At 42.8% G+C, this 21794-nt stretch overlaps 2 protein-coding genes across 6 annotated transcripts in view; both read right to left on the bottom strand.

The window, feature by feature from the left end:
* LOC140735406 (lysosomal dipeptide transporter MFSD1-like) overlaps positions 1–3434 on the bottom strand; it is a 62714-nt gene extending 59280 nt beyond the window's left edge. Inside the window, exon 1 of one of the 2 annotated variants that reach the window (XM_073060435.1) lies at positions 3290–3434. In XM_073060435.1, coding sequence (XP_072916536.1) covers positions 3290–3311 — 22 coding nt within the window. In that variant the 5' untranslated portion in view covers positions 3312–3434. Of the gene's footprint in view, positions 1–404; positions 783–3289 lie in introns of those variants that run through there. The other variant, XM_073060437.1, reaches the window with a different exon arrangement.
* A 673-nt stretch (positions 3435–4107) lies between these two features.
* Positions 4108–21794, bottom strand: part of LOC140735405 (lysosomal dipeptide transporter MFSD1-like) — a 57057-nt gene continuing 39370 nt past the window's right edge. For all 4 annotated transcript variants that reach the window (XM_073060433.1, XM_073060430.1, XM_073060432.1 and 1 more), the window contains 2 exons: positions 18030–18141; positions 4108–10226 (listed from right to left, as the gene is read on the bottom strand). In XM_073060433.1, coding sequence (XP_072916534.1) covers positions 10119–10226; positions 18030–18141 — 220 coding nt within the window. In that variant the 3' untranslated portion in view covers positions 4108–10118. The remainder of the gene's footprint in view (positions 10227–18029; positions 18142–21794) is intronic.

Genomic DNA, 21794 nt, shown 5'->3' with positions numbered 1-21794 from the left:
CATGCAGCAGGCGTGCCACCCAAGCACGCCTGGACAAGATGGGAAACTTTCCAGCTTACATTTTAACTGATTTGAATTATGATTTGAAATAATAAACTAAGTTTATTTAAAAAATAGTGCGTGATAGGGAAATTTCATGGTGATTTTCATGATCAGTAGCCCAAAATTCATGGGATACACTTAAAGGTATTCAGGACGCAAAATCTTTGTTGTGCAGTGTTATCGGCCCCTAAACAATATTTTTGTGAGGCACCGCTACCCTCTTCCCCTGCTTGCCTCTGCGTTCGAACATCTCCAGGGAGCAATCATATTTTCCAAAATTGATCTGCGCAATGCTTATTATCTGTTTGGTATCAGAGAAGGATGTGAGTGAAAGACAGTTTTCAACACCTCACTATGAATACCTTGCCATGCTCATTGGTCTGGCCATCGCCTCTGTTGGTTTTCAGACCCGAGTTAACGATGCGCTCAGAGACATCTGTAGAATCAGTTCGTATTTGTGCGTTTGGACGATATTCTTATGGATTCTCGCTCTCATCAGGAATACATCCGGCACGTCCGGCGGCTCCTCGAGGATAACCTGTACGCTAAGCCAGAGTAGTGCGAGTTGCATAAAGACCAGGTGTCGTTTGGGACTATATTCTTACCCCATCCAGTGTTCAAATGGAGCCGAGAAAATTTCAGGCGGTTCCGGAACGGCTCAAACTATCTGCAGTCAAACACATCCGGGGCTTCATGGGCTTTGCGAACTTTAACCGCCGCATCATCCAGAATTTCATCTCTGCGGCGGCTCCTAAAAGTGCACACACCAGGAAGACATCTGCAAGATCCCATTGGACAAATGATGCCGATCAAGCATTTTCCGAACTAAGGCGACGTTTCACCACAAACTCGGTCCTTCGACACTCAGACCCATCAACTGACCAGGAGATTGATGCGGAGATCCTGCTGCGGAACAGCTGATCCAGCGCTACAACCGCTGCTGGAGACGAGCCGGAGCTTCTCTGCTGCGCGCTCGGAGACAACGTACCCGGCGGGCTGATCGGCTCCGCTGGCAGGCGAGGCCTTTCAAGCCAGGAGAGGAGGTCCGGCTGGCGTCAAGGGATCTTCCCCTGAAAGCCAGGAGCTGCAAATTGACCGGGCGCTCTGTGGGACCATTCATAGCGGAAAAAGCTGTCAACAATGTCTCGCATAGATTGCGCCGACCTGCATCAATGAAGATCTACTCTGTGGTCTAAGTTTCCCAGCTCAAGCCAGTCACTACCTCTCCCCGGTACCAGTCACACCCCCCCCCCCCCACCTTTCTCCCCGCTTGATGGATGGTTCCTTGGTCTATACTGTGCGGTGGCTCCTGGCCTCCTGGATTTGGAAGGGCATGGTCCTGGGGAAAGTTCTTGCATCTTTTGCAAATGACATCTCGGGCAAGTTACTCATCTGGGACTTCTTGCGGCACAGGTCTCTGGTGCCTGCTTGGGGGTGGGGGGTGGAGGGGGAATGGAGTCACAACCACGGGTTCTTTTGCGGTGTGTTCGCGCCACAGCGGGCGGCTGCACAGCAAGTTCGGCAATTGCGCTTGTGAATATGCTCGTTCCAGCTAATTACTGATTTATTAACTCCCTGCTTTTCGTTGCAGTCTGATCGAGATTTGAGTAAAGCACAATAATGTTACGCTCCCTGCTTACTGTCAGCCTTATCCGAGAGAGAGACGAGCGGGTATTCGTTTGGTATTTAACTGTTGTTTTCAGCCGCGGCGTTGGCATCTAACTTTCAGTTCGGGAGTTTGGTTAACGACTCTGTTGGCTTAGCGTCTCTTGTTTTCCCTTTCCTTAAAATCCTGCAGAGTTCGCATTGAAGTCCGTGAACTGTCGACTCGCTTCAGTGTCTCTTCCTCCGCACTTTTGCCATACCCAAATGCCCTGACACTTACAAACTTGAATCACAGTACCGCGCCGTGGTGTAATCGGTTTGGATTCAATCAATAATGTAACTATAGAAGTTTGTTAGTGTTCGGTAACAGATCAAACCTCCTCGACCTTTAAGAAAGTAAAGATGCTGATGTGAATTCTTCTCGTTGTGTACCACTGCAAAGATCACAATTTGCGAGCAGTCCATTGGATTAAAGATGAAGCAAGATCTACACAAGAAATCTGCCATGGAGGATTTGCCGCGAACACGGTAGATTTGTAAAAGCCCACCCGATGACCTAATCTGGGCTCAGATCCCACACGCAAATCCATCACAGGTAGGGCTTTGAAAAACAAGAGAAAGTCTGAAGTCTGAAAGGAACTCAGCAGGCCAGGCAGCATCTACGGAAAAAAAGTCCAGCCGACGTTTCGGGCGGAGACCCTCTGGCAGGACTAGAGAGAGAGAAAAAAACGAAGAGTAGATTTAAAAGGTGGAGGGCGGGGATAGAGAAACACAAGATGATAGGTGAAACCGGGAGGGGGATGGGATGAAGTAAAGAGCTGGGAAGTTGATTGGTGAAAGAGAGCGGGTTGGGGAAGGGAGAGTCTGATAGGAGAGGACAGAAGGCCATGGAAGAAAGAAAAGAGGGGAGAAGCACCAGAGAGAGGCGATGGGTAGGCAAGGGTAGGCGAGAGATGGAAAAGAAGATGAGGAATGGCGAAGTGGGGGGGGGGGGCATTATTGCACGTCTTTTTAACACCTCGTATTCCCGCACCGACCTGTCAGACCTCAGCCTCCCTTTTACTAGTTGAGCCACGACTGATTATGTAGAATGTGATTTTACATGGTAATCTTCAAAACCTTTCCATGTTTACTGCATTGAGACTGACTGAAATCACAGCGCAGACACAAACAATGAATTAAATGTCTCTTGTACTGAGCAGTTCGGCCACCAAAGTACATAGAGTTATGGTCAATTTTCAATTAAATGGCCAAAGTAAAGATTAACATTCGTGTCTTCCTTATGTAAAGTGACACAAACAAAACGTTATCTTAATATTTTCTTTTTAACGTACTGTGTAATAAATCAACATGTAATTCCAAATAAACTTTGCTTTAGCTAGTATAATCTTAGCCTTTCTTTGGTGTATGTTAGATCAAAAGAATTCATTCTAGCGCTTAATCTAATCCCCACTCAGGACGAGCAACAGTCCAATACAGCGGAGGGGCCAGTACCTCTGCACAGAATCCCAGTGACAGATTCGGTGTAGCTCAAACGAGCGATACCCTTCATCACACTGTCTGACTGAGAAACTTCACGGCACAGAAAGAGATCAGTCTATCCGACTACCAGACAGAAACATCCGAACATTTCAATACTGACCTCTTTCTGCCGGCTGAGCCATGTTGGAGAACCTGCTCCGTTCCCGAAGACGGATTTGACACGAATCCGAGTGTTCCGGTATTTGTTTTCAGTCTCAGACGCAGGCGTCCTTGCACTGCTGATGTCATCGCCGGGAACATCACATCCAACTTTTTTGTACATCTTGATTTGACCACAGCATCTGCAGTGTACTTTGTGTTTACAGCCCCTAAGTACGTTAGCTTAATAAATAACATAAAGTTCTGGAGGAACTCAGCAGGCCAGGCAGCATCTACGGAAGAGAGTATCATCGACGTTCCGGACCGAGACCCTTCATTAGATTCTGCCTGGCCTGCTGAGTTCCTCCAGCATTTTGTGTGTGTCGCTTAGATTTCCAGCGTCTGCAGATTTTCTGTCGTTTTATAAAAGACATTTCAGCGGATTGCTGATATGAAGTGCTGGGTGTTTTGACCATACTGTATTCAATCATTTGTTTTTCATTAATATTGCAATTTTGACAAGGTGTGGTCAGAATGAGAATTGATCATTTGCGAGAAGCCTTTTAGGAAAGAAAGTTGTAACTCGCTAACATACAGTATGACAGACAGAATTGTGATTTGACTCGAGGGTAACTTTTACTTTAAAGCCGACTGGATCGTTAACTGTTTAAAGGCTGTGTCACATAGTAAATCATTGCAATACGCTGCTCTGTGCTTGAACGTTAAGTGACAACTGAACTAGGTGGCTTGGCAAGTAGTTGAGAATGGTTTTCTTTCAGATTTAGTTGGACTATTGTCGTGGTTTTTCGTGCCTTACAAATGACCAGGAGACGCAGAAGATTCTTCAAGAAGGGTTAAACTTTAATTTGCAAATCAAAGCTGAGACAGTCATTGAGCTAGTCGCTGATCCTTGGAAACTGCAGCTTTTATAGCAATCTCTAGTTGCATACTGCACGTACATCATGTCCCTTTTGTTCCTATCAATTGGCTTAATCATGTTTTAATCTACATCTCTTAGCTACCTCTCATTAACACACCATTGTCTTCTACATTCCCAAGATTTCATTCTACTAAATTGAGTACATGCATAGAAAATAACTGACTTCATAGTTAAAGTTTATACTTTTATACTCCAATACTATCCTGTCCCACATTGATACGATTTTAGCGGGGATTAAAGCAGTTATTTCTGCCAGAATAAAGATTTGCCGATAAAAAATTGAAATGAGTACAGTGGCATTCAGATCATAGAACAGTACAATACAGAACAGACACAAAGATTAAAGCAAATTGCAGGAATAGACTCATAGAAATGTACAGCAGAGAACAAGCCCTTCTGCCCATCTAGTCCATGCCAAACCATTTAAACTGCCTAATCCAATCGATCTCCACTGGGACCGTTGCCCCCCTCCCCCATCCATATACCTATAGAAACTTCTCTTAAACGTTGAAATTAAACTCCCATGCACCACTTGCACTGGTAACTCATTCCACACTTTCAGGAGTCCCTGACTGAAGAAGATTCCCCTCATGTTCCCATTAAACTTCTCACCTTTCATCTTTAGTCCATGATCTGTGGCTATAGACCCATGTAACTCTAGTGGAAAAAGCCTGCTTGAATTTACCCTATCTATACCCCACATCATTGTGTATAACTATCAAATGGCCCCTCAGTCTTCTACATTCCAAGGAATAAAGTCCTATCCTATTGAACCTTTCCTTATAACTCAGGGTCTCTGGACCAGGCAACAACCTGGTAAAGTTTCTGTGCACTCTTTCAACCTTGTTTACATCTTTCCTGTAGGTAGGCGACCAAACATGCATACAATACTCCACATTCAGCCTCAGCATTGTCGTATACAATTTCAACAGTAGGTGAAAGGGTCGGCATGTTCATCTTGTACAACTGTGTAAATGCAGTATGCTCTCTCTGTTCACTGCTCTTTTCAGGTTAGCATTCTGAGATAAACACCAGCTGCTCTTGGAAGATGATTAATTTAGCCAAGGACGCATTTCTTTAAGTATCCACAATGATAGCGGCTGTCACATTACAAAGGACAAGTTTTATGTGTTCAGTGACTACCATCGTGGAGAGCAATTGGTCAGGTTTGGTTTCCTGCTTCTCAGGCAGGAGGGGAGGCATGAATGCTGCAAGTACATATGTGGATCTCAGGAAGATAACGTTGTGATATATTCCTATGCACTGCATCGTGATTCATATGATGAGTGAAATACGTTTATAATTTTAGACAATTGTGAAGATTCTTCAGTTTTCTCCAGCATGATCGCTTTGATTTTTCAAAATCCTATTTTACTGCTGCTTTTGTGATTAGTTAATGGTAGAAATTCATGTACTTGCTCTATAATACTAATAAACGAGTTTGCTCTGCCATTTCATTATGGCTGATCAAATTTTCCCCTCATCCCCAATCTCTTGCCATGTCCCAGTAATCCTTAATGCCCTGTGTCATGGTCCCTTTTGGCACCTGGCTGTCTTACTCAGGAATTGGGCTTTTAATACCTCGTTAGTTCCCAATCTATTCTCAGGTTCCAATAATTATGAACACCTGCATTCCATCAAACAGTAGTATAAGAGTCCTGTGACCACCACTAGAAGGTGCCAGTTCATTGGTCAACTCGTGTATGAGTAACCTCACTCCGTGGTGTTTAGAACTATCAATTTTAAGTTTAGCCTTGTTCCTGGTTTAACTACCAAGACCCTGGGAAAAATCCCCCTTGGATCCCTTCCCACGCTCGCTACGATGACAGCATCTCCCTCCTCAGCCTCTGTGCCTGTGTTCAGCATTTGGGTTCGATCCACCACCACGTCCGTGCAACACCCTGAGCTATCAAGAACCTATTAACTTCTGCCTTAAATATACATAAAGATTTGGCCTCCCCTGCTGCTTCTGGCAAAGAATTCCACAGATTCATCACTCTCTGGCTGAAGGAATTCCTCTTCATCTCCATTCTAAAAGGTTTCCTCTTCATTCTAAGACTGTGCCCTCTGGTCTTAGAATCTCCCACCATAGGAATAATCTTCTCCACATCCACTCTATCAAGGCCTTTCACCATTCAATAGGTTTTAATGAGGTCACCCCTCATTCTTCTGAATTCGGTTGAGTACAGGTCCAGAGCCATCAAAAGCTTTTCATGACAACCCATTCAATCCTGGAATCATTTTCTCTCGCATGCCTCTGTAATTCCCTTTGCTCCACTGTAATACTGATACTTCTGACTTTAGCCTCTCCTTCTCAAATTTCAGGGCAAATTTGATCCCTTACGATCACTTTCCCCTAAGGGTTCTTTTACCTGAAGCTCTCTAATGAATTCAGCTTCACTGCACAATATCCAATCCAAAGTAGTTGATTCCCTAGTGGGCTCAACCCTAAGCTGCTCTAAAAATCAATTGTGTAGGAAGTCTAGAAATTCCCCATCTTGGAATTCAGCACCAACCTGATTTTCCCAATCTACCTGCATATTGAAACCCCCATGACGATTGTATCATTGCCCTATTGTCGTACACTTTCTATCTCATGTTGTAATTTGTAGACCACATCCTTACTTCTTTTGGGAGGGGGGGTCTGTATACAATTCCCATCAGGGTTTTTTTTTTACCCTTGCAGTTCCTTAGCTCTATCCACAATGATTTACCACCTTCCAACCCTATGTCACATCTTTCTAATGATTTAATTTAGCTTTTTACCAACAGAGCAACATCGCTCTTTCTGCCTCCTTGCTTGTCCTTCTGATACCATGTATATCCTTGAACATTAAGCTCCCAGCTATAATCTTCTTTCAGCCACGTAAACATCTGCCTCTGCAACCTCTCCACTAACTGTTCTGGCACTGATTTCCATCCCCTGCAACTCTTGTTTAATCACCACTGTTCAGTATTAACAAACCTTCCTGCTAGGATATTAATCTCCATCAAGGTCCGGTGCAAACTGTCCCTTCTATCCAGGTCCCACCTTCCCTGGAAGAGAGCACAATGATCAAAATATCTTATGCCCTTCCTCCTACACCAACTCTTTAGCCATGTATTAAGGTGTGCAATCTTCTTATTTCTGGCCTCACTAGCATGAGGCATGGGTAGAAATCCTGAGATCACAGCCCTGGAGGCCCTGCCCTTGAACTTAGCACCTATCCCTCAGATTTCCAAATGCAGAACCTCGTCAGTCATCCTGACTACTCATTTCATTGGACCAAGACCTCTGGCTGTTCACCCTGTTACTTAAGAAAGCTGAGGACTCAATCTGAGATTTCTCGGGCCCTAACAGCCGGGAGGCAACACACCATCTGGAATTCTCGTTTTCACTCACAGAATCTCATGTCCGTTCCTCTGACTAACAAATCCTCAATTACCAAATGTGCCTTTTCTCCACCTCCCCCCCCCCCCCCGCCCTTCCCTTCTGAATCACAGAGCCCGACTCAGAGCAGGAGACATGACCACTGCGTCTGTCCTCTTATGTCAACCGCCTTTCCTCCAACAATCTCCAAAGTGATATACCTGTTGTTGAGGGGGACGGCCACAGGGTTACTGCACTGGCTCCTATCTCCTTTCCTTTTCCTGATTGTCACCCAGTTTCCTGTGTTCTGCACCTTGGACGTATCCACCTCTCTATCACCCATTCAGTTGAATGATTCGGAGTTCATTTGGTTCCAGTTCCAGTTCCAATTTCTTAATGTGGACTAACAGAACCTGCAGCTGGATGCACTTCTCGCGGTTCTGGTTGTCAGGGATGCTGGATGTCTCCCTGCCTTCCCACATCTTGCAGAAGAACCATTCCACTCTCCTGCCTGGCATCTCTACTGTCCTGGCTGAGGAGATATAAAGAAGGAAAGGAGAAAGAACTTAACCTTGAGCTTTTCTTTTTTTTTTACTTTCTCTGACTGAACATCTAGCAGTAAAGCGTTGTCCTTTTTATCTACCATGGGAGTTCTTTGGGGTCATTTTGGTAGCAGTGTACATTCCACCTCAGGACAATGTCAAGCAGGGTTTAGATGATCTGAGCAATGGGATCAACATATACTAAAAAGCACACCCTAACGCCTTCACCATAGTTCTGGGAGATTTTAACCAGGCCAGTCTGAAACATCAGTAAGGAACTACCATCAACAGAGCACTTACAATACCAGAGGAACAACACACCAGACCATTGCTACACCATCAAGAATGCCTATTGTGCTATTCCACACCCTCACTTTGGGAAGTCTGATCACCTTGCTGTACTTCAACTTACCTGAGAATAGGCAGAAATTGAAGACTACAGCACCACGAGAACCAAGAAGGTATGGACAAGGGAGGCACAGGACTGCTTTGAATTGGTGGATAGACTGTATTCAGGGATTCATCTTCAAACCTGGATGAATATGCTGCAATTGTTACTGACTTCAAAAAAACCTGTGTGGATGAGTATGTCCCCTCAAAGACTTACTGTACATTCCCAACAAAAGCCGTGGATGAACCAGGAGGTATGTTGTCTGCTGAAGGCTGTGGCATTCAAGTCTGGTGACCCAGGTATGATTTGCGGAGGGCTATTTCAAGAGTGAAGAGACAATTTCGAACGAGGTTGGAGGCAACATTGGATGCACGGCAACTCTGGCAGGGGCTGCAAGACATTACTTCCTACAAAGAGAAATCCAATAGCATGAATGGCAGCGATGCTTCACTACCAGATGAACTCAACACCTTCTATCCATGCTGCTTTGAAAGGGAGAACAAAACTATAGTTGTGAAGATCCCTGCTGCACCTGATGACCTTGTGATCTCCGCCTCAGACGATGATGTTAGACTGTCTTTAAAGAGAATGAACCCTCGCAAGGCGGAAGGTGCTGATGGAGTAGCTGGTAAGGCTCTGAAAAGCTGTGCCAACCAACTAGCGGGAGTAGTCAAGGACATTTTCAACCTTTCATTGCTATGGGTGGAAGTTCCCACTTCAAAAAGACAACAATTATACCAGTGCCTATAATGTGGGCTGCCTTAATGACTATTGCCCAGTAGCACTCAAATCAAAGGTGATGAAATTCTTTGAGAGTTTGATCATGACTAGATGGAACTCCTGCCTCAGCAAGGACTTGAACCCATTGCAATTTGCATATCACCTGATTAGGTCAACGACAGACGCAATCTCAATGGTCGTCCACACAGCTTTAGACCACCTGGACAACACAAACACCAATGTCAGGATGTTGTTCATTGACTATAGCTCAGCATTTAATACCATCATTCCCACAATCCTGATTGAGAAGTTGCAGAACCTGGGCCTCTGTACCTCCCTCTGCAATTGGATCCTTGACTTCCTAACTGGAAGACCACAATCTGTGTGGATTGGTGATAACATATCCTCCTCACTGACGATCAACACTGGTGCACCTCAGGGATGTGTGCTTAGCCCACTGCTCTACTCTCTATATACACATGACTGTGTGGCTAGGCATAGCTTAAATTCCATCTATAAATTTGCTGACAATACAACCATTGTTGGTAGAATCTCAGGTGGTGACAAGAGGGCATACAGGAGTGAAATATGCCAACTAGTGGAGTGGTGCCGCAGCAACAACCTGGCACTCAACATCAGTAAGATGAAAGAGCTGATTGTGGACTTTAGGAAGGGTAAGACAAAGGAACACATACCAATCCTCATAGAGGGATCAGAAGTGGATAGAGTGAGCAGCTTCCTGAAGTCCACTATCAGCTCATTTGTTCTCTGATCAGCTAAAAAAAAGTTGATTTTGAAATTTCATGTGAGAATTGATTATACTGGGAGAATCACACTTCAATAAAAGAAACCAGTTAATCTAGAGAATTGTCCATTTTCTCTCTCAAATCAAAACAGCTAAATCATTCCTCAGTTGTCATTGTCTCTGTCTGTTAACAGAGGAGATGTCTCTGAAGCTGTTTGGTTTTCCTCTTTTGTAGCCTCAAGCTGCTTGGTGGTTTTGTTCAATGTGTTACCCTGAAAGGAAAGATAGAAAGAAATACCAATGTTAATTGACAGCTGTTGATACAGGAAGACTTATGTGATCCAGGAGAGGGGACAGGGATTGCATTTCTATAAAACGCCCCATATTGTAGATGTAAGACTGGCAGTACATATACCAACAACTGCCTTCTGGGAAATCACCTTTGTACTTGCTAACAAAGAGTCAAAATCTCCAAGGTTATAGGTAAGAATAGGTGAGAATTAAACACAACTGAAATCACTTTGATTATAGAGAATACTAAAAGTTATTTAAAAAGAAAAAGAAGATGTTCTGCAATCATCATGAGAGGTCATTGCTTGGTGATGCAGCATGAGGTTTAAAAAGAACTCAGGTGCTTAGAAGATTTTTCGGTGGGCTGCAATCATAAAAATCTATTAGGCACTCGGCAAGGACAAATAAAGAAAAGTGAGTTGTAACAGAAGCGGCAATTGTATGAGTGGACGTTGTTTAGAGTGATCAGGTTTGGGCGAGAGCAGATTTTGGAAAACACAGGCAGAGGTTCTAAGTCAGTTGTTTGTAAGTTTCTTTGCTAGTACATAGGTAAACCACTGAGAATGGGTTCAGAGTGGTATGTTCCTTGTGTGAGATGTGGGAAATTTGGGAGACCTCCATTCTCCATGATAACTATATCTGCACAAAGTGCACCGAGCTACAGCTCTTGGAGTCTGTGTAGAGGAACTGGAGCTGCAGCTGGATAACCTTCAACATGTACAGGAAAATAAGGAGGTGATAGATAGGAGCTACAGGGAGGTAGTCACCCCTAAGACCTAAGATCAGACCTGGGAAATGAATGTACAAGGGTATACGTGCTATCGTAGGGACAGAAATGTGGGCAGAGGGGGTGGGGTGGCCCTGTTGGTGAGGAATGAGATTCAGTCCTTTGCAAGGGGGGACATAGGGTCAGGAGAAGTAGAGTCTTTGTGGATAGAACTGAGGAACAGTAAGGGCAAAAGGACCGAAATGGGTGTTGTCTACAGGCCACCAAACAGTAGCATGGATATTGGGTGCAAGTTGAATAGGGAGTTAATATTGGCATGTGGCAAAGGTAATGTCGCAGTAGTTATGGGGGATTTCAACATGCAGGTGAACTGGGAGAATCAGGTTGGTGCTGGACCACAGGATAGGGAGTTTGTAGAGTGCCTACGGGATGCATTCTTGGAACAACTTGTACGAGAGCCGACCAGGGACAAGACTATTCTGGATTTAGTGTTATGTAATGAACAGGATTTGATAAGCGATCTCACAGTAAAGGAGCCATTAGGAGGTAGTGATCACAATATGATAAGCTTTTATCTGCAATTTGAGAAGGATAAGGGCAGCTCGGAGGTGTCAGTGTTGCAGATGAACAGGGGAAACTATGGAGCCATGAGGGAGGAGCTGGCCAAAGTTGACTGGACGGATAGCCTAGCAGAAAAGACAGTGGAACAGCAATGGCAGGTATTCTTGGGAATAATGCACAAGGTGCAAAATCAGTTCATCCCCCAGAGAAGGAAGGATTCAAAGGAGGGAAAGGGGCCTCAGTGGTTGACAAAGGAAGTCAGAGACTGCATAGCATTAAAAAAAAGGAAATATGACAGAGCTAAGGTGAGTGGGAGGACAGATGATTGGGAAGTTTTTAAGGAACAACAGAACTTAACTAAAAAGACAATACGGGGAGAAAAAATGAGGTACGAACGCAAGCTAGCCAGGAATATAAAGGAAGATAGCAAAAGCTTTTTTAGGTATGTGAAGAGAAAGAAGATAGTTAAGAACAATGTTGGGCCCTTGAAGAATGAATTGGGTGAAATTGTTATGGGAAACAGAGAAATGGCAGAAGAATTTAATGAGTACTTTAGATCTGTTTTCACTAAGGAAGACACAAGCAATCTCCCAGATGTATGGATGGGCCAAGGACATAGGGTAACAGAGGAAATGAAACAGATTGACATTCGGAAGGAAACGGTGATGAGAAGACTGATGGGACTGAAGGCTGACAAATCCCCAGGTCCAGATGGTCTGCACCCTAGGGTACTAAAGGAGGTGGCCCTGGAAATTGCGGATGCATTGGTAATCATTTTCCAATGTTCCTTAGATTCAGGATCAGTTCCTGAGGATTGGAGAATAGCTAATGTTATCCCACTTTTTGAGAAAGGAGGGAGGGAGAAAACAGAGAACTATCGACCTGTCAGCCTGACATCGGTGGTGGGAAAGATGCTAGAGTCCATTATTAAGGATGAAATAGTGGCATATCTAGATAGCAGTGATAGGATTGGGCCGAGCCAGCATGGATTTACCAAGGGTAAATCATACTTGACTAATCTGTTGGAGTTTTTCGAGGATGTAACCAGGAAGTTAGACGGGGGAGATCCAGTGGATGTAGTGTACCTCAATTTTCAGAAGGCATTTGATAAGGTCCCACATAGAAGATTGGTGGGTAAAATCAAAGCTCAGGGCATCGGGGGGAAGGCATTGACATGGATAGAAAACTGGTTGGCAGATAGAAAGCAAAGGGTAGCGGTGAATGGGTGTTTCTCGGAATGGCAGGTGGTGACTAGTGGGGTGCCACAGGGCTTGGTATGGGACCACAGCTGTTTACAATTTACGTCAACGATTTAGATGAAGGCATAGAAAATAACATCAGCAAATTTGCTGATGATACTAAGCTGGGTGGCAGTGTGACATGTGATGAGGATGTTAGGAGAATTCAGGGTGACTTGGATAGGCTGGGTGAGTGGCCAGATACTTGGCAGATGGCGTTTAATGTGAATAAGTGGGAGGTTATCCACTTTGGGAGTAAGAACAGGAAGGCAGATTATTATCTGAACGGTGTAGAGTTGGGTAAGGGAGTAATACAAAGAGATCTCGGAGTCCTTGTTCATCAGTCACTGAAGGTGAATGAGCAAGTGCAGCAGGCAGTGAAGAAGGCTAATGGAATGTTGGCCTTTATTACAAAGGGAATTGAGTACGAGAGCAAGGAAATCCTCTTGCATTTGCACAGAGCCCTGGTGAGACCACACCTGGAGTATTGTGTACAGTTTTGGTCTCCAGGGTTAAGGAAGGACATTCTGGCTGTAGAGGAAGTGCAGCGTAGATTCATGAGGTTAATTCCTGGGATGTCTGGACTGTCTTACGCAGAGAGGTTAGAGAGACTGGGCTTGTACACGCTGGAATTAAGGAGATTGAGAGGGGATCTGATTGAAACATATAAGATTATTAAGGGATTGGACAAGATAGAGGCAGGAAATATGTTCCAGATGCTGGGAGAGTCCAGTACCAGAGGGCATGGTTTGAGAATAAGGGGTAGGTCATTTAGGACAGAGTTAAGGAAAAACTTCTTCTCCCAGAGAGTTGTGGGGGTCTGGAATGCACTGCCTCGGAAGGTAGTGGAGGCCAATTCTCTGGATGCTTTCAAGAAGGAGCTAGATAGGTATCTTATGGATAGGGGAATCAAGGGATATGGGGACAAGGCAGGAACCGGGTATTGATAGGAATTAATCAGCCATGATCTCAAAATGGTGGTGCAGGCTCGAAGGGCCGAATGGTCTACTTCTGCACCTATTGTCTATTGTCTAAGCTGCAGGAGGCAGTTACCTGGGTGACTTGTCAAGACAGGGAAATGAAATGGGCAGCCAGTATTCACTGGAATTTAGAAGAACAAGGGGTGACCTAATTGAAACCTATCGAAAGTTGAAAGGCCTCGATAGAGTGCATGTGGAGAGGATGTTTCCTATAGTGGGAAAGTCTAAGACTAGAGGACTCTGCATCAGAATAGAGTATCATCCTTTTAGAACAGAGATGAGGAGGAATTTCCTTAGCCAGTGAGTGGTGACTGTAGAATTCTTTGTGGAGTAGACTCGATGGGCCAAATGGCCTATTTCTGCTCCTCTATTTATAGGTGGCATTCTCACATTCCCGGCATTTTGCTAGTGTCTTCAATAGTGAAGTCTAATATAAAAACATTATGTTTGTCTGCCATTTTTTGCCCCTCCAGCATCATTTTCCAGCAGTCCAATATCCACTTTTGTCTCTCTTTTACTCTTTATACACCTGAAAATTTGTTTTTGATTCTCCTTTTCTATTATTGGTAAGCTTACTTTTCAATTCGATCTTTACCTCCTTAATGAGTTTTTAGTTGCTTGGTTTTTTAAAACTTTCCCAGTACTCTACCTTCCAACTTTTTTTTGCACTATTATATGCCCTCTCCTTGGGTTTTATGTTCGATTTGTCTTCCCTGTTAGCCATAGTTGTGTCATTTGCTTTTAGAAAAATTCTTCCTCTTTGGGATGTATATATCGTGCCTTTTGAATTGCTTCCATAAATTCCAGCCATTGCTGCTCTGCTATCATCCCTGCCAGTGTTCTTTTCCAATCAACGCTGGCCAACTCCTCTCTCATGCCTCTGTAATTCCCCTTACTCCACAGTAATACTGATACATCTGACTCTAGCTGCTCCTTTTGAACTTGCATGGTGAATTCGATCATTTTACCCTAAGGATTCTTTTACCTTAAGCTCTCTAATTGATTCAGATTTACTGCACAACACACAATCCAGAATAGTTGAATCCCCCTAGAGGGCTCAACCATGAGCTGCTCTAAAAAGCCATCTGGGTGGCATTCAGAAATACCCCTTCCTGGATTTCTGCACCAACCTGATTTTCCCAATCTACTTGCATATTGAAACCCCAGAGACTATTGTAACATTGCCCTTTTGTCATGCATTTTCTATCTCCCATTGTAACATGTAGACCACATCCTTACTACTGCTTGGGGGGGGGGGGCTTGTATCCAACTCTCATCAGGGTCTTTTTACCCTTGTAGTTCCTTAGCTCTATCCACAATGATTCATCACCTTCTGAATCTATGTCACCTCTCTAATGGTATAATCTCATTTTTCCAGTAGAGACACCTGACCTCCTGGTTATCATCTTCTTTCAGCCATGATTCAGTGATGCCTGCATCATACTTGTCAATCTGTAACTGTGCATCTGTCCATTGACCTTATTCCATAAACTGCTCACATTCAAGTATAACACCTTTAGCCCTGTATTGACCTTTTGTGATTTTGCCTGCCTTTTACGTTGCAGCTCACCCTGTAGACTGCAATTTTACCCTATCATCAACCTCTGCTTGTTAGGAGTCTCACTACACATTGTCTCTGTTTGTAAACCAACTATCTCATCTTCAGCATTATCACTTTGGTTCCCATTCCTCTGCCAAATTAGCTTAAACCAACCTGAACAACTCCAGTCTTCCTGCCCACAAAGATATTAGACCCCCTTGGGTTCAGGTGTAATCTGTCCCTTTTGTACAGGTCATACCTTCCTCAGAAGAGATCCCAGTGATCCATGAATCTGAAACCCTGCCCCCTGCAACAATTCCTCAGCCACACAATCACCTGCCAAACCATCCTATTCTTACCCTCACTGGCACTTGGCACAAGTTGCAATCCAAAGATTACTACCCTGAAGGTCCTGTTACTTAGCTCCCTAAAATCTCTCTTCAGGATGTCCTCACCTTTTCTACCCATGTCATTGATGCCAGTATCTACCAAGACCTCTGGCTGCTCACCCTCACCCTTGAGATTGCCATGGATACGATCCAAGACATCCTTGATCCTGGCACCTGAGAGGCAACATATCATCCGGCTATCTCTCTCATGCTCACAGAACCTCGTCTTTGTTCTTCTGACCAAAAAGAATCTCCTATCAGCTCTGGAGTCCTCTTCACCTCTCTGCTCTTCTGAGCCACAGTACCAGACTGAGTGCCAGAGACCCAGTCCTTGCAGCTCCCCCAGTAGGTCATCCCCCTGAATAGTATCTAAAGTTATATCCTTATTATTGAGGGGAATGGCCACAGAGGTACTCTGCACTGGCTGTGCATTTCCCCTTCTTCTCCTGACAGTCACCCAGCTATCTGTCTCCTGCTATCTAGGGGTAACTACCTCCCTGTAGCTCCCATCTATCACCTAGTCATTCTCCCGTTTGAATCAAAGGTCATCAAGCTGCAGCTCCAGTTCCTTAATGCATTCTCTCATGAGCTGCAACTACTGCACCCAGTGCAGATGTGTTTACCTGGGAGAGTAGAGTTCTCCCAGACTTCCCACATCCTACACACAGTACAAAACACTGCCCTGGAGCCATTCTCACTATACGATGCACTAATAGATGAGGAATGAACAAATGAAGAAGGAGAGGAAAAGGAAGAAGGAGAGAAAAAGTAACTTACAAGACAATCTAGCTCACCCAAGCCTCACCTTGCCTAAGGCAGAAGAGCCAAAGCGACTCTGAAGGCAGGAACACTCACAAGAACAGCCACTCCGCTTGCATTTGAATTATTTTTATTAGCTCTTCATAATTAATCATTCTTACTAATTTGTTGGTTCTCAACTCAGAGAAACTGCTGTGAAACTCTGCCTTCAAAACCTTGATCGCTGTCCTAATGAAAAAGTAGCTCTTTTTACGCACCCCTGGTGTGCATTGTCCAACTCAGAAAACAGGCTCAAAGCTCTTCTTTTTAAATCTTGAACATGGACTTGATTGAATGGTAGCTCATTTTACGCACTGTCTCTTGCTGATTGGTCACTCCAAAAATCATGAAAACTGCCATGAATCTCTGCCTTCAAAATCCCAATGACTTCCCTGATTAAAAATAGGTTCTTTTTACACAGCCCTGGTGTGGGTTGTTCAACTCGGAGCATAAGTGAGTGTCAGGGGGCATACATGAGTGTCATTGCTATTAGTAAGGTTAAGATTCTTGGAAAGCTGAAAAGTCTGAAGGTAGATAAGCTGAAGAGATTGTGGAGGCATTAGTAATGAACTCACAAGAATCACTAGATTCTGGAATGGATCCTGAGTGTGACAGCATTGCAAATGTCATCCCACTCTTCAAGAAGGGAGGGAGGCAGAAGAAATGAAATTATATGCCAGTTAGCCTAAATTCAGTAGTGGAAATAAGTTGGAGTACTGTATTTTATTAAGGATGATGTTCCAGGAACTTGAAGGCACATGACAAAATAGGCCAAAGTCAGCATGGTTCCTTCAGGTGAAATCTTGCCTGACAAATCTGTTGGCATTTGTTAATGAAATAACAATCAGGATAGAGAAAGGAGAGTCAGTGGATGTTGTTAATTTGGATTTTCAGAAGGCTTTTGACAAGGTACGACACATGAAGTTGCTGATCAAGATTGGAACTCATTATCTTACAGGAAAGAGACTAGCAAGGATAGAAGATGGTTGACTGGCTGGAGGCAAAGAGCCTGAATAATGGGAGCTTATTTTGGTTGGCTGCCAGTGACTTGTGGTGTGCCACAGAGGTCTTTGTTGGGACAGCTTCTTTTCACATTGGATGTCAATGATTTGGTTGAAGGAATTGATGGGTTTGTGGCCAATTTTACAGACAACGCAAAGACAGGTGGAGGGGCTGTTAGTGTTGAGGAAACAGGAGGCAGGCCGCAGCCCCATTCTGAGGACTGAAATATGAATGGAATCATACAATTCCCCTCCCAAGGCATGAACCAAATTAGTGTAGTGTGGATTTCCATGTAACAGCTTCCCTAATGAGTATCAGGCATAACGTATAATAAATAATGCAGTTGAGCTCATCCTATGTTGGAGCCGGAATGTGAGCTGACACTGGTGGGCTGCCCCCAGACACTGTAGGGTGTGTTGGTTGTTAACACAATGGATGCATTTTACTGAATGTTTTGAGGTATATGTGATAAATAAATAAATATAAATCAGTATCAAAAGCTGAATATTTCTCTCCATTTAAGTCTTTGCCTTAACGTGAGACCCTTACCTGTCTTGTGTCCACTATATTGAGAATGATGGAAGTGATGAAACAGCAGATGGTGTTGGCCAGCATGAAGATCAACATCCACTGCCAGCGCCACACTGGGATCTTTGGATCACTGCGGGTCAAACACCGAGTGTTACTTGCGGAAAATGGAGTAAAGGAAAAACCATTCCCCTAATACTTTGAAAATGCAAGTGTTGAAAGCAACAGCAATCCAACATTCAGGGTGACAAGATGTTAAAACATTTATCTCAATTTCAGAAAAGCCTGGTCATGAACTCAACAAAACCATTTTTCCTGAATTCCATACTGATTTTCCTATTTGGGAATAAGAAAACATTTTTAAAATGTTAAGAAATAAGTCTTTCAGACTTCTTTATTTTCCACCCTCACTCCTCCCCAACAGAAGTCCACAGCTTTGTACTATGTTCTCTCTTTGACTTTTTAATCTTCAAACCCCCATATCGATCCCTCACTTTCCAGATCCTCACACTTGTGTATTCTCTCATTCTACCCAGACTGGGCCATTTCCAGAGATCCTTCAGGCATCTCACTCAGTCAGAGATCTCTATCCAACTGGCAGTCCTTTTGGACTGCAAAACCTTGGAGAAATTGGACCCTGAAAATATATACCACCTACTGATTCACAGGTCAGGAAAATGAACTGCCACTGTTGGCTTCAGAGATCAGATGGCTTTCCTCGCCCCTCTATTAATGCAGAGGAGGTCAAAAGGTTGGCCAGTCTGTAATCCAGATCTGTAGAGCAGTCAATCTAATCTTTTATTCTGCTTCAGAATAAGTTTTGTTTCTTTGTTTTAGGTGATAGAAGAATGGAGGGTATGCAGAAGGGAAGGGTTAGATTAATCTTAGTGTAGGTTAAATATCGACAACATCATGGGGTGAAGGGCTTGTACTGTGCTGTACTGTTATGTCTTCTATTGCAATCTTTAGGTAAGAGTGATTAAAAATAATCCAGTAAATGATGGCAGAAATGGAAATGACTATTTAGAATATTTCACATGCCCTTTTGGTGAACATCTTGAAGATGGGTCTTATGTTTAAAAACTGTTTCGTGGAATACTCCACCAACATTGCTGGCTCCTGAAATAGATGAAAGAAAGATTGAGGGAATGTGGAAGACATTCAAATTAGTTTGCCAAAACTATGCTGTGGCAATGAAGTTAGAGTAGGAAATAGGACAAGACCATCAAACTTAATGCAAAAGGGAGAAGTTTGTGAAGTTTATTCTCATTGGTCAGATTGGGTTAAAGAGTGGATATATACAACTGCACAAAAACATCATCTTCAAGAGGCATGCATTTAACAAGATAAGGCAGAAGTAAGTAAACATGTTACTAGTATAGAACTGGGAAGTGAAAACTCTCCAAATTATATTAATTGCCTGCAATTACAGCAGAAGAAGTAATTAGAAAGACAGTCTTGTATGGAATAGGACATTTGAGGAAAGCAGATTGTTACAGAAACATAATGTGCCCTTCGAGAAAACAGATGAGATTTCTCATGTAAGAGAGAGTATGTATTCAAATTAAATGTAATTAAACACTAAACAGAACAGAATACCTGTAGATAAACCCATGAAAAGTTCAATAGAGACAACATCTTTCAGCTAAGCAAAAAGAAATCATGAGGGCACAAGAGTGGCGGGAATCACAAGTTGTGGATCTCAAGGAGGCGGTCATGGTGAGGCACACTTTGGCTTTGCTCCATTCCTTTTACTTCTTTTACCCGTAATCACCCTTAAATGCCTTACTGATACCTACACTAAAGGGGTTTATATTGCAGATATGTTCTTTGAGCCTTGATTTTAGTTCGCTGGAAATGTATACTACAGCACGAGAAGCTAAAGAGGGGAAAGATTCTAACGGCAACGGCAAAACAATGGTGATGCTAAACCACCATCTAAGCAAGTCCCTCTAACTCTGGATGCAATTTCGAAGCTTCTAGATGAGAAACTAGTTCAAAAACTGGATGCAAAACTCAGCCAAAAATTCTCTTCACTTGAAGGAATTTTAAAGACGGTTGAAGACAGTATCAAATCGTATAGACGTGAATTTGGACAACAACAAACAAGAATTTCAGAACTCGATGAAGCTGCTCGTTGGAGAGATCATAAAACTGAAGCTTCGGAACAAAAGCTATCTTCAACCTCTCAAGTGCTGGAACGTTACAAATCCAAAATTATCAATCTCAGAGACAGAACCGGCAGATAATTGAACCTCCTGAAGATTATCATCTGATTCGATTTGCCCGGCAGAAGGATATGTTCAACTGTCAAAGTCTCAAATTTCACATTGTTGAAGATTTCAGTCCTGAAATTTTGAGGGAACGGATGTCTTTTAAATCTGTGCTGTCAGAGTTTCATCGAAAAGATTTTAAACAAGATTTGTTCTTTCCAGCGTGTTTGAGAGTCATCCTTCCCGATAATTCTCACCTATTGTTTAAATCTCCAATTAAAGCCCAAAATTTCCTCGAGGAGCAGCGTGCTGTTCCGGACTAATCAATGTATTGTATTTTTCATCATCTGTTCTTATTTGTCTGTTTTTAAGCTAATAATTAGCTTTTAGACCTGGAGTTTCATAATTTGAGGGTCTTTGTTTTTGATTGGTAGTGTAGGTATTTCTTGTATGTCTAGGTAAACGCTCTTTTTCTTTTTCTGTGATTTTGCTCTTTTTATTACTAATCGTTTGATTTTGACTAAAGGATTTGATATTTGACTGTATTTGTTTCTGTATAATTTTTATGGGGAAATATTCAGTTTTTTTTAGGTTTTCTTTCTTTTCAAGATGTTGTTCCGCTTTCTTCTTCCCATAAGACCTTATTCTTTTGATATGTCATTTTCATTCGGCTGTATTTGAAAACAACTGACAACATGATTTGGCGCTTTTCTTCTGGAAATATTAGTACAGCGGTACTCTGTTTTATGTTTTAAATTTTTAGTCTTTTTTTATTATTATTAACCGTTGTAGCCTTTTTTTACAGTAATTTTTTTTGAATATGGGTGGTTTTCTTTTAGTCATATATCTTTTTGGGCTGCCTTCTTGAGAGATGGGGTTAAATTTAGTGTTAGTTTGCTTGCTGGCCATTCATTGGCTTATTTTCGGGCTTTTGCGGGTGGCGGGAGGGGGTATTTCTTTTTTTACTTTTTGCTTAGATTTTTCTAACTGGGCTGACTGGAAACTACAAAAATATCCGAAGTGTCATAACTTCTGGTTGCTCTTTGAACCTTTTTTCTTCTTCTGGGTTTATGAGTTTGTATTCTGGTCAACCTTTTACGTAATATATGGTAGATATTAGTAACATGGATAAGATTATTAACTTTGTTTCTTGGAATATAAATGGTTTAAACCATACAATTAAATGGAAAAAATATTTAAAGTATTTCATAGAATGAACGTTAATATTATTTTTGTACAAGAAACTCATGTGAGAAAAGAGTATAATCAGCGTTTCTTTAGGTTTTGGAAGGATCACAGTGCCATTCGAATTCTCAAGCTAAAGTGCATGGAGTTTCTACTTTTATAGATTCTTCAACCTCATTTGTTCATTATGAAACAATTTCAGATCCGAATGGTAGATTTTTGATAATTACTGGCTTACTTTTTAACAAAACATGGTTAATGTACAATCAACATGTTGATTGTCCTGAATTTTTTAAGCAATTATTTACATCCCTTCCTAATTTAAATGATTATATGTTGAGAATGGGTGGGAATTTTAACTGTTGTTTAAATCCCTCAATGGATAGAT

The sequence above is a fragment of the Hemitrygon akajei genome, chromosome 11 (assembly GCF_048418815.1).
Source record: "Hemitrygon akajei chromosome 11, sHemAka1.3, whole genome shotgun sequence".
Lineage (NCBI taxonomy): Eukaryota > Metazoa > Chordata > Chondrichthyes > Myliobatiformes > Dasyatidae > Hemitrygon > Hemitrygon akajei.
This window is presented reverse-complemented; position numbering and strand designations above follow the sequence as displayed.